Genomic DNA, 13,632 nt, shown 5'->3' with positions numbered 1-13,632 from the left:
CCCAAGCAATTTATCTGAGAACATGTTCGCTCCTTTGTTTTTCAAATGTTTAAAACAAATAGTAGTGAATCCATGAAAATGTTGTTGCCTGAAGCGTCCAGTGGCCATTGCTGCTATGTCTGTTTTTTCCAGGAATATTTTCGTGAGCTGGTTAGACCCATTGCAAGTCAACTGGGATGGGGTAACGATGGAGTCCACATCAATAGGTAAATCATTTGTTTCAGGCTTGTTCTGTGGGAATTCATTTCTATTTCTGTATTTCAAGTGTGCCTTATGTCTCCCATTTCTCTCAAGTTCATTGGTCCCTTCTCTGTTTGAAGAACAGAAGTTGCAGATAAAAGTTGGGAGCCCTGTACATAGTATTAGGATGTTAACATTCTCACTATGCAATTGGAAGCAGCCAAACTCGTTTGCATTACACAGACAGTGCTAAGCAAATGATCATCTCTTTAATACTAAAACTCTTTAACAAATGCTAAGATCTTCCAACTTTCTAATGCTCCTTTTCAGGAGGCCACTTGTATGTTCCCAAAAGGGTATGTAGAATTCTAGGAATTTCATCTTGTATAGTGTAATCATGGTATAGAATGCATATATGGGGGGGAGGGGAGCCAGCATACAAATAGGTATTTTAAGTACACATGAAAGCTTTGGCATGCCCATTGGGGTTTTTTTTTTTATATCCCCTTCCCCCTTTAGCAACAGATGCCTGCTTTTCCAAGTCCCTTCACTTTCATATATGTGGTATACAGAGCAGCTGTTTGAGAAACCTAAGCTCCAAATCCTATTGGGTGCACAAATCTACTTGTACTGCTATTTTACATTACTTAATATATCATATTCAAAACAAATAAAGCAGACTTTATTTCTCCTTTACTCCCCAGTCTCCTCCGTGTGACAGTTTTAGAGTTTGCATGCAGCATGGGTGACCAAGAGACTTTGAACAATGCGTCTAACCTATTTAATGACTGGCAACAAGGAACAACAAGGTGAATATCTCTCTATGAATGAACTTCATTCAAAGAAGCACATGACACTCACATGCAGAGTAAGCTGAAAGCTGTACCACCTCCCCTAATAGCATTGTTTTCTTAAATGTTAGCCCAGATGTAAACCTCCGCCTCTTGGTATATCGCTATGGGATGCAGAACTCTGGCAATGAGGACGCCTGGAATTATATGTTTCAGAAGTACCAAAATACAACATTAGCTCAAGAAAAGGAGAAGTTGCTATATGGCTTGGCATCAGTGAAAAATGTCACCCTGTTGGACAGGTTTGTTTGGAATCTTACTTGTTCCCCATATAAAAGCTTTTATTAGGAGCTCTTCAGTGTTAGCTCCTGGAACAACATACAATATAAAAACATATGATATAATTTTTTTAAGTAGTAAATTGAATCAAGCAGCATTTTTTTTAAGCCCAGTATAAACATCATAACAAAACTAAAAGACCCGAGCAAATAAAAGTTGAGAGTTGTTGTTCAGTCGTTCAGTCGTGTCCGACTCTTTGTGACCCCATGGACCAGAGCACGCCAGGCACCCCTATCCTCCACTGCCTCTCGCAGTGTGGCCAAACTCATGTTAGTAGCTTCGAGAACACTGTCCAACCATCTCATCCTCTGTCGTCCCCTTCTCCTTGTGCCCTCCATCTTTCCCAACATCAGGGTATTTTCCAGGGAGTCTTCCCTTCTCATGAGGTGGCCAAAATACTGGAGCCTCAACTTCAGGATCTGTCCTTCTAGTGAGCACTCAGGGCTGATTTCTTTAAGAATGGATAGGTTTGATCTTCTTGCAGTCCATGGGACTCTCAAGAGTCTCCTCCAGCACCATAATTCAAAAGCAGTTGAATTATGAGTTGTTAGGAGGTCCCTATTCCCCTGAGCAACAAATCTCTGAGTAGTTTAACAATCAATCCCTCTTTACAAAGCAGGTCTTTGAGTGGAATAGGCCTTCCTAACAACTCTCAGCACCCTTAAAAAGACTGCCCAGACTTCAGGTGGGGGAGCCATGACCATTTAAAGTGTATCACAGTGTTTTCAATGCATGGCATGAATGTGGCCACAGACTTTGTGTAACATCAGAGTCTATTTAGTCCACTGCCTGCCATTCACCATGCCCGTTACTGTGCTCTGGATCGATTTATTGGGCATTCTGGCTTTGTAAATACAAACCGTGGGAACAGGCTCCTCCTCTTCTTCTTCTTCCTCATCTTCTTTAAAAAAGAACTCTTTTTTTCTTACAAATTCGTCTTGGCGGAAGCATATCTCAAGAAAGATGCAGTTTACAGCTCATTTCCCATGCAGCCCTGATGAGATAGTAATCATCATGTGTAATTGCTTCATATCTGATTGCTCCTAGATTTTTAAAGAACATCATGGATCCAAATCTCATTAAAAGTCAAGACGTGTTCACTGTCTTGAGATACATCTCCTATAACAGCTATGGCAAAACAATGGCTTGGGACTGGGTACGTCTCAACTGGGAATATTTGGTTAGCAGGTAAGTGCATAGCCTCTCAGTGCAGTTTAGTCTCTCTTTTCATCTCTGTATGGTTGAGATATTTTTTGCACTGGGAGTGGGGGAAATATATATGTGCAAAGGCTTCCATTTTACCATATCCACTTGCCACTGAAGCTAGAAAAGTGCTGCTTTGCTCTCCCTTCTTGTGAAATCAAACACACCCTAAGAATAATGATATTTGCACAATAAATCTAGGAATAGTGTTTATGAAGGACCTTCCCAAGACATTTTTGTTGCCTGATCTGAGAGCCATGGCCCAGAATCTGCAATGTCACAGACACGGCATGCCTAAAGAGCAAAACCCATGTTGGGATGAAGCTGCCAGTGGCGGACCTTGGGGTCTCAAATTTCAGCAGCACCCTGTGCAATGCTAAAATCTGCCACATCCTCCCCACCTCTCACATTCCGTTGTAAATCATAGTTGTGGCATCCCCTGCGGTGCCCCAAAAGCTCCATGCCAAGTGCAACCAAACCAGTTGCTCTTCCCTAAATCTGCCAAATCGGATTAAGGGAGCCTCTGAGCATACGCATCAGAGTCAAGGGCCCGATAAAGGCCATACTGGAACAGCAGATGGAACAAACTGGTCATGCAATGGAGACCCAGATCCTAGGGATACAAACAGAATAGCTTTCCATTCCTATTCCTTACACTGCCTCCAGATTTCTGAATCACTGATGCTTCTGCTATGGAAGCTGTAGAATATGTTTTGGAGCAGGGTTGGATAACCTGTAGTCTTCCAGATGCTGTTGGACTCCAACTCCCATCAGCCTCAGCCAACATGGGCAGTGGCCAAGGGTGATGGGAGCTGTAGTTCAACAATATCCAGTTCCACATCTGTACTGCAAAATATCATACTGAAATAGCATAAATAGCCAACACCGTGCTCTTCAGATGTTGCTGAATTCTAGCAAACCAACCTTGAGCTCCATGGGGAAAAGTTGGTATATAAATGTATTAACTGTGGAGGTAAAACACAGCCACTGTGCCTAGCAGCCACTGATCACCTCACCCTCCATGAACTTTCCTCTAATGGGCAGGAGAAACACTACAGTAAGGGCATTATGGGAAATTTAAATGGCTGCTTGCCAGGGCAGGCATTAGTAGTGGTGAAGCCCTGGCTGCTGCCCAAGGATGCTACGTGCTGGTGCCAAACCTGACTGGCACTGAATGGTTTTATAGGGCAAATCTCTCTAAGTACTGACTTGGTTTCATAAAAGGTACAGAGCCTTAGCAATAACTTCTAATATCCAAGTGAAAATTGTCCTAGGTCACAAATGTGAGAAGATGCACGAAACTTCCATAATCTTGGGAGCCTTTGTTCTCTGTCTTGAATACGAGAAATATATCTGACAACAGAGAGCAAAACTTTGTACACCACAAAAGGGGCTCCAGAAACATGTATGCCACAGTCTCTTACAGTGCAATGCTATGCCTGGCTACTCAGAAATAAGCCCTACTGAATCCAATGGGACTTAACACCATATATGTGTGTATAGAATAGCAATCTTAGCTGTTAAGAGTTCCCCAAGACAATGTGTTGTGATCCTAACAAAATTTACCTCCCCACCCCTCAACACACACCTGCCATTATTATTATTATTAAGCAAGAGATGTGGTTTATAATGACACTTTTAAGATCTACCACTCTAAAGGCATTAGGCTCCACTCTGCACATAACTACTACTCTAAAGACCTTAGGTGGGTTTTTGTGAATAAACAATAGGATAACTTCCTTGTATGCCTATTTTTACTCTTTGGGAAAGGGCTGGATGCAAATGGGAATAACAGCTGGAAATGAAATATTCCAGAAAGCAGAGCACTGATATTATTTATTGTTCCCTTTCCATGCACTGTTCCATGCAGCTTTAAAAATTAAAGCTGATATACTTTGTGCCAGAAATTCAAAACCTGTAGCCTTCCATATATTGTTGCATCCCAGCTCCCAACCAACAAGGACAATGATCGAGGGGGATAAGAGTTGTAGAGCATCAACATTCAGAGGGTCACCAGATCCTCGTGCCAGCTTTATCTAGATGCATCTATAACAGGCTTTTGTTATCTTTTCAGATACACTCTCAATGACAGAAACCTTGGTCGCCTAGTGTCAAGAATAACAGAAACCTTCAACACAGAACTCCAGCTTTGGCAGGTAAGGGAGCAGTCTGACCTTTCAGCTTTCCAGCTAAAATGAGGATAGTCAATGTGGAACCTTCCCAACGGTTATTGGAATACAATGCCCATCATCCCGGGCCATTAGTTCCACTGGATGGGCTGTTGGGAGTCCAACAATATCTGGCAGGCATCACATTGGCTACCTGAGTGTTGAACCAGAATGTCATGATGCTTCAGGATGTCTGTGTATATTGTGATAGATCTATATTGCAATCATAAATCACTTAAAGGCTGCCTGGGCAAAACTAAAGTGCCTGGAACACAATAGCTAACCTCTGTTTAGTGAAACCAATTCATTTGAACATTTCTGACAAGTAATAAGACTTTGGAAAATCTTTAGACCATCCACATTAATGGGGTCATTCTTGAGCCACATATATACTAAATTGGTAGGATTACATCTGGAGCCTCACTGGTTTGGTAGTTTGAAAAAGATCCATCTGCCGTCTAGGCCAGAAAGATAAGAGCTGCTTCCAAAAAACAGCATTCACACAGAAATCTCTTATTGCAAGAACAACCAACATGGTAGCCTCTGGGTGTTTTTGGGCCCCATCAGCATCATTCAGCATAGCCAATAGTCTGAGATGATGAGAGCTATAGTCCAATCTGGAGGGCATTACAGTGGCTATCCTTGAATTAGGGCATAACTCTGCACGTTCTCTTTACTCTTGATTACATAGACCAGCAGAACAACAGTCTATACTAGCTCTCTTTTTGCTGACCCATTTTGAATATAACACTGAAGCATAGTTTAGTGCCACATGCATGAACAGAAGGGACATGCATACACTCTCCGCCTGTGGCACAACCATGAGAGGGAGGCTGAAAGCATCTCCTTCTTGCTATAAACAAACTGGAGCTCATCATTATGCTCGAGCAGCAGGGAACTCTGGTGAGTTTGAACTATGGTTTGTTAACAAGCCATGACCCATAAACCACAGCTTCACCCTGGCTTTCTAAAACAAAATTGGAGCTTAAACTAACCAGAGTTTCTACCAGCTCAGATGTAAGGATGAACTTTGGCTAGTTTTAAACAGGAAGCAAATGTTTCTCCTCATGGACAAGCTGCAAGAAGAGAGGGAAGGGGAAGCACAAGAGCCCAAGCAGGTTCATTCATGTAGTACCAAGCCATGGTTTAGCATGATGCCCCTGAACAGGTCAGCTCATTTAGGCCAGGAGCTCCATTCTTTAAAATCAGCCAGTTTGGATCAGGGCCAAGGCAGGAGTAGCAGGTCTAATCCATTGCCCCTGTGCCAATTCTTCTATTTATATTCCCTCCTGAAGCTGTTATTTGCATATTTGGGGAAGGAGCAATTTAGATGTCCCCGGCCCCTCTGCCTCATGCTGCAGCTCCTGTCTCAACTGGAGACTCTCATATCAGTGTTTCTTTCTTTCAAGAAAGAAAATAGTAGGAAGTTCCAAATCAGTCACTGAACACCTTGGAATGTGTGGTTTGTCCCCAGACACAGCGGCAGGAAGAGGGTTACAACATGATAAAATGAGATGATCTGATCCACAGCTCTGATCCACACTGCAGGTGTAGCCATGTCCTTCTGTCACTCATTCTGTGGCTCAGATGCATATCACCCAAGCCGATGGTTGCAAAGCCCAGTTACAGATTGCACAGGGTAGCTGTATATTCACATGTACAGTGGTACCTCAGGTTAAGAACTTAATTCGTTCTGGAGGTCCATTCTTAACCTGAAACTGTTCTTAACCTGAGGTACTACTTTAGCTAATGGGGCCTCCCGCTGCCACCGCACGATTTCTGTTCTCATCCTGAAGCAAAGTTCTTAACCCAAGGTACTATTTCTGGGTTGGTGGGGTCTGTAACCTGAAGCGTCTGTAACCCAAGGTACCACTGTATCTGATATGCAGACCTGAGATAAGTTAGACGATTGTTCATCTTCTAGCAAACTAGTTTTAACATGCAAATTAATGCACATGGTATTTTTGTTTTTTGTTTTCTTTAGATGGAAAACTTCTTTGAGAAATATTCTAATGCTGGAGCTGGAGCAGCATCCAGGATTCAGAGTATTGAAACGGTGAAGGGCAACATTGAATGGTTAAAGCGATACCGAGAAGAGATTGCAGCATGGTTTTCGAATTAAACTTGATCATCCTTTGAACCTTATACAAATCTTTAGGACTTTCAAAGTACAGCAAAATGAGGATTTGTAGAAATCCTGCTTTCAGACCCTGATAAAGCTGCCAGTTCTGTCGGAGGAAACAACACTGGGATAGAATAATTTATTGAAATGTATGTTCAAATAAGCAGACGGCAATGCTAGATCCTCAAAACATTGAATGTCCATTAATACATTTGTTCTCCTTTTAGTGGGGCTACTTATAGAGTGAAAAATTATCATGCTCACATAGCTCATTAGATTATCCTAGTCCTCTTTGTGAGGATCACTGGTGTGTGTACTTACCACACATAGACACACACTCCTTTGAAAATGAGTCCTTTGTTTATCCCACACCCACATTATTCCATGTACTCAGGGCACCCTTCCAAACGTACCTTAACAGCGATCCATTCCAAATCTAGAATTTTTGCCTCTGGCTCTCCTGAGGAAAATTAAATGAGAATCTTTCTCTCCCTCAGAGGATGTTCATGCTTTGTAAAACAATCCTCAAACACATTATCCTCCACTGTATATACAGGTAGCCTATTATTTCCAATCATTTGCAGCGTTTTGTAACGATAGCAGGGCAGTGAAACGACACTGCAAAGCAGACTGTGCTATCTGTGTGTTACCGAAGTGACCCTGGAGAAGCAATGGCTCCCTGGGAGGGTACCTGATCGGCATACAAAAGGTCTCACATCCAAGAATTTCAGGCCCGAATGTAACATGCAGTCAAATTACATAGCAGACAGCTCCAGTTACAGGTAGGTAGCTGTGTTGGTCTGCCATAGTAAAAAAAAAAAAATCCATCCAGTAGCACCTTAGAGACCAACCAAGTTTGTTCTTGGTATGAGCTTTCGTGTGCATGCACACTTGTTTTTCCTTAACTGATTACAGGTGTGGCAGAGCCCTCTGTGTGTGGCAAGGGATAGCTTCTCCCTTAATGCACAAACCTACTAAGATTAGAATGGAGATCGCCCCTCCCCACAAGGCTTAGGTACCAAAAGCAATATTTGCCCTAAGGCAGCCTTAACTTACCTTGTGCCCTCCAAGTATTTTGAACGTCCACCAGCCCCGGCCAGCATGAGCGCTGTGTTATGGTGGTTCCAATCCTACCCACAGGAGCCATGTCCAGAGAGCGCAAGTGGCGCATATTGCTCATTCTGCACCTGCAAGGAGTTGGTCCTTCAGCGTGGTGGCTCCTGTGCATTGAAACTCCCTGCCCATTGATCGTAGGCAAACATTATCACCATACTGCTTTCAGTGCCTGCTAAAAACTTTATTTTGTTTGCTTAAGTGAACCTACCCAGAACTGTAAATTTGGCATGTATTTTAACATGTAATTTTATTTTCTAATGTACATCTTTGAAAAACTGTTCATTTAATTTTTTTTAAAAAAATGTTAGGCTGTGTTTCCCCCCCCCCCCCCCACTATCTGGTTGCATCAGTAATTTTAAGGGCATATTTTATATTTTATAATTTACCTGTTAAACAAAAAAACATCTGGAGGGTACCAGGATAGTGAAAGCATTTCTGAAATTTCCAGTCCAGCACAGGAAAGGAAAACAGTGAGAATTTGGCTTCTCCACCCAATTAAGCAATGAAGGAAAAATAGACTGCCTGCTATGTATTAAGTCACGGCAGGCAAACATTGTGCCCTCCAGATGTTCTTCGCCTATGTCTCCCATCACCCCTGATGGTTGGCCATGCTGCTGGCAACAGTAGTGACCAGTAGGGAAATGCAGATAGAGGGGGTGCTGCTTACCTGGCGTCCCAGTACTGCACATTGCTGTTACTTATTGAGAGTCAAAGAATTGGAGCTGGAAGGGACCATGAGGGCCATCTAGTCCAACCCACAGCAATGCGGGAATCTTTTGCCCAATGTGGGGCTGGAACCCACGACCCTGAGATTAAGAGTCCTGTGCTCTACCAACTGAGCTATCCCAGGCCCACTGGGAGGGGGAAGGCAGCAGGGGGCTCACTGCAATGTGGCTGCTGTGCCCACACCAACTTCCCAACTTGGGACGCTTATACTAATTCATGCTTGATGGTACTGGCTCTTGTGTGTGCCTGCTTATTACCCATAAACTCCTTAGCATTCTGGGTCCTTAAGAAAGGAGAGAGAGAGAGAGGAAAATGTAACACTTTGGCTGCAAAACCTTGCACATTTTCTGGAGAACCCGAGCCAGAAAATAACGCCGGTATCAAAACCAGCTAGTGTGGACGCACCTTGGGGGTCACTCACAGCTGAACAACACAGTCCATTCACTGTATCGTGCTGGTCCTTGAAAAAATAATTTGTCTAATTATTATAACCAACTTTCTCGTGGTTCTAAATGTCCAAAGCCTACGCTGTGTACACAAATTTGCTAGAAGGAAAAAAAAAACACATAATGAGCAGTAGTACAAATCAAATTAGTAAACAAAGGCAGGAATTAAGTAACATGGGTGAAGAATGCAAAATGTCTAGTCAGTTTTCATCATGATGTAGGAAGAGCAGCCCCTAGTGGCAAAGAGAAGTCATTACAGATAAACGTTCAATAATTATTTATGCACTAGGAACTGTTGTGGCCATTTGTTGTCCAGTTTTCTACAAGCCACTAATCATAGTGTTTTATCATTGATCCATTATTTCATCCTAGCCAGAATTCCAGAATGTCCCAATCAAACTAATCCATTCCAGTTCTTCATTTGGTTAAATATATGCCTGTATAGATATTGGTGACAATAAAGAATCCTGTGTTTGTTCACTTGTTTGAAAGTTCAGACCTGAGTGTCTATTATTGCTGAGTGCACCAAAAATAGTATTGGCAAAGACAGACAAATAGACATAGCCCAATACTCTCTGCAATCCAGCAAATTCCCCCAAAATAGTCACACCTCTAAATGAAGCAGGGTTCACCCACTCCCCGGGTCTCATCCAATCCATTGGCATCAGCGATGCCACAAGAACTGAAAAAAATAAAGGGGCTTTTGGCCTGGTGTCTCAACCCACAACAGAAACCCTTTGACACAGGGAAGTAAACAATTCCTTTACTGGTCATGGCTTGCTTTGATTATGGAAAGGCAGCTGAATTTTGATAGATGAAACTCCTGGTGGAAGTCATTGTTGATCTTCCTGTGGGCTTCCTAACAGAGGATCTCTATCAGCTAGCACTGATGATTATTCTCACCAGCCAGTAGTAGAAATGGACATAAGAGTCTGCTGGATCAGGCCAAAAGACCCATCTAGATCGTCACCCTATTCTCACAGCAGCCAACCAGATGCCTATGGGAAGCCCATGAGAAGGAGCTGAGCACAATAGAAATCTCCCCATTCTTAGCAACTAGTACTCAGAGATGTACCAGGTCATCATTACTTCATCAAAACGTAAACAAACAAATAAAACCCAATTAGATAAGAAGGCTTTTTCCCGGTGGGGAGACTAACAGCTGTCTCAAATTGTGCATGACTGAGAATGTACCCCCTCCATCAACACATATGTCCCCCAAGAGGTTTTTGTGATCCCCCAATCCCTCCCCAATTTGTCTTTTTAAAAAATGAATAAATAAAAGAAATACTGAGTGATCATATGGGTCTCCTGCTGTGATGTTATGATGTCAAGAGGTTTTCTGGTGACATCCAAGGGCACCCTCAAAAAAAAAATCCTTTTAAAAAATTGGGTTGCCATGTGTCCTCTTTTTCCAGGACATGTCCTCTTTTTCATGATAAGAGTCATCATAGAGATCCATAGTTAAAAGTAGAAGTTGGCAGCTGTGTCCTCTTTGTCGCTCTTCAAAATATGACAACCCTAGTATGCTCTCTCTCTCTCTCTCTCTCTCTCTCTCACACACACACACACACATACACACTGACTCCACCCATAGTTCATCTGCTGTGATTCCATGATACCAAAGGGCTTTTGTGATTCTAAAAAACAAATGCACACATAAAAACTAAGGGGGTATTTATTTTTTAAAAAATATTACTACCACTACTACTATTAGGCACCTGCACTTTTACACTTTGGCTCCTGGGTGAATGCAGCCCTGAAAAGGATCAAACAATCCTGCCCAATCAAATCACAAAGGTAACGGCACAATGGCTGCATCCCCATAAAGTCACAGGCCTTACATCAAAATCATTTCATAGCACCTTTCAGATTCCAACAGTAGAAAACAAGTGCCATCTGCAACTTGTACAACACTGGCTGCAAAAAGCCTACACACTTCAAAGGCAGACTGCCATGGTGACCTTAAGAGCTTGCATTGCTCCCTACATTATTTCAAAGATTTTGCAGCAAGAACAAGGTTGTTCTAGGTGGCTATGGATTCGTTACATCTGTTTTATCAGTCTTAGCACAAGTGCTTGTGAGTAGCTAGATCCCCCCCCCCCAATACAGACAGTAATAAATAGTATAGCCACTGTGTCTAAACCTTGGCTGCTGTGGCCCCCATACAAGATACAAAAACTGCTTTGAATCAGTGGCATAGCAGGGGGGGGGCCCACAGGGCTGGTTGCCTGGGGTGTAAAATTGTTAGGGACACAACATTTCAACACCTGGTGCTGCCTCAATACAGCTGTGCGCTTCCGTCACTGGGCTCTGTTGAAAACGGCTTCTCCATGTGAACCAGAAAGTGACCTCTGCAGACAATGAATGACTCTTTCTTTTCTTATCTCTGTGGCTGCGATCTTTTGGGTGACGCAGATGCTGTTAGGCAGTTGAAAGCACATTTGTACTCCATCCATTCCCCTCCCTCCCACCACCCTCTATGTGGCCCTGGGCACTGGCAACCCATGCTACGCCACTGCTTTCAATATCCCCTTCCCCTCAATTTCCAAAGCAGTCTCTCATGAGTCATAAAGGTAAAGGGACCCCTGGCCATTAGGTCCAGTCATGTCCAACTCTGGGGTTACGGCACTCATCTCACGTTACTAGCCAAGGGAGCTGGCATACAGCTTCCGAGTCATGTGGCCAGCATGACTAAACCGCTTTTGGTAAACCAGGGCAGCGCATGGAAACGCCATTTACCTTCCCACCTGAGCGGTACCTATTTATCTACTTGCACTTTTGACGTGCTTTCAAACTGCTAGGTGGGCAGGAGCTGGGACTGAGCAATGGGAGCTCACCCCATTGTGGGGATTCAAACCGCTGACCTTCTGATCAGCAAGCCCTAGGCTCTGTGGTTTAACCCACAGCCCCACCCATGTCCCATCATGAGGCATACAGGATTCTATTTGGGGAAGTTCATCAGCACTATCCTAAGGATGCTTACTCACAAGTAAGTCCTGCTGAATTAAATGAGGACTGCTTACTTTCAACTAAGTATGGGATTCTCACCTAAAGCCCATTGACTGAAAAGAGCTTGAGGCACGATTCTTTGCATCTCAGTTGCCGGATATAAGTTTAAGTAGAAGCAGATAATGTTCTATTAGACACCAGTGGAAATCTTAACCCCACAAGAGAGCTCTGGATATAATTTGTAGGTTCATAAAAACAAAGCAGAAGCGAGTGGTACCGTCACACCTAACAGGCATCGGTTCTGTTGTGACCTCACTAGAAGGAGCAATTTATTTTGAAATATTAGTCAATATTAGCTCAGCGCTTAGCCAAAGCTCTTGTGAGTCAAAACTCAGAAGACATTACTGAAGCAAACAATGAAGTATCGGGAGGAGGCAGGAGAGAGGGAGGGAGATGAGCGCAACAGTAAAGGAAAATATAATGACATTCATTCAAAAGCTTCTGAAAACTCTCAGGCTCTCGAAAAATCAGTTGTAAATAGGATTCTTTCTAAGTTTGGCTATATACATGCTAAAGTACATTTGGAACACACTCTTTCCCTCAAACAATCCTGGGCACTGTAGCTCAACCCTCAATGTAACCTATAGTACCCAGAATTCTTTGAGGAAAAGAAGGTGCTTCAAACGTGCTTTCAAGGTAGAATCATAAATTCTTCGAGCTGGAAGGAACCCAGAGGTCATCTAGTCCAACATCCCACAATGCAGGAATCTCGACTAAAGCATCAGTGACAGATGGTTGCCCAACTTCTGCTTAGAAACCTGCTATGGAGGAGACGTATCGTATGTATGCAGCCTTTGACTGCCATCCTTAGACTGCTGCTGTTAACATTTTGCTTATGAGTGCTTGTTTCCAACAACTTGTGCTGCTGTAAGAAAATAATTTGTCTGAAAGGACATTTTAAGCTTTGGTTGTCCTGCCCTTTCAAAGACTCATTTGGAAATCAAAATAAATTCCCAAATAGTGATTTCCACCACCACCCCTTTTAAGTAACAATGGGGTTGAGAGTGTGTCAACATTTACTTTATAACCTCTACTCAAATGTTAGGCATTTATGACTACTGTAAACATTCAAGGAGGACTGCCTCTTAAGAAGCAAGGCCACCGCTGAGGTAATATGTTGGTTTTATTGTTCAATACCCTAAATGTCTGCTTGTTTTGAGGCAACATTTTCAAGGCTAATAGTCTGGTCTACAATCCAGTTCAGGTGAAGTATGGGGGCTTAGAGGCAATTGAGAGCCATCAAAGTCAGTCCAGGCTAAATTGTTTTAATCCAGATTAAACTGGATTACAGCGAGTTTTCTAAAATTTTCAAAAAGAATGAGCTGCTGGTGGCGGTGGTGGTGGTTATGTGTGTGTTTGTATAAAATTTGTTATTTTTGTAAGCCATTTAGAGACTATTTTAGTATTAAATAAACCATATATAGATATTGTATTTTATTTATTTATTTATTATTACATTTATGTCCCATCTTTCCTCCAAGGAGCTCAAGGTGGTTCACATGGCTCCTCTTCCTCCTCATTTTGTCCTC

At 42.7% G+C, this 13,632-nt stretch overlaps 1 protein-coding gene across 1 annotated transcript in view; it reads left to right on the top strand.

The window, feature by feature from the left end:
- The window catches only part of ENPEP (glutamyl aminopeptidase), a 51,789-nt gene extending 44,201 nt beyond the window's left edge, over positions 1-7,588 (top strand). The window contains exons 15-20 of the mRNA XM_033160194.1: positions 133-206; positions 885-989; positions 1,103-1,273; positions 2,358-2,498; positions 4,588-4,669; positions 6,666-7,588. Coding sequence (XP_033016085.1) covers positions 133-206; positions 885-989; positions 1,103-1,273; positions 2,358-2,498; positions 4,588-4,669; positions 6,666-6,803 — 711 coding nt within the window. The 3' untranslated portion in view covers positions 6,804-7,588. The remainder of the gene's footprint in view (positions 1-132; positions 207-884; positions 990-1,102; positions 1,274-2,357; positions 2,499-4,587; positions 4,670-6,665) is intronic.
- Positions 7,589-13,632: the final 6,044 nt, after the last annotated feature.

Source organism: Lacerta agilis, chromosome 9 (assembly GCF_009819535.1).
Source record: "Lacerta agilis isolate rLacAgi1 chromosome 9, rLacAgi1.pri, whole genome shotgun sequence".
Lineage (NCBI taxonomy): Eukaryota > Metazoa > Chordata > Lepidosauria > Squamata > Lacertidae > Lacerta > Lacerta agilis.
This window is presented reverse-complemented; position numbering and strand designations above follow the sequence as displayed.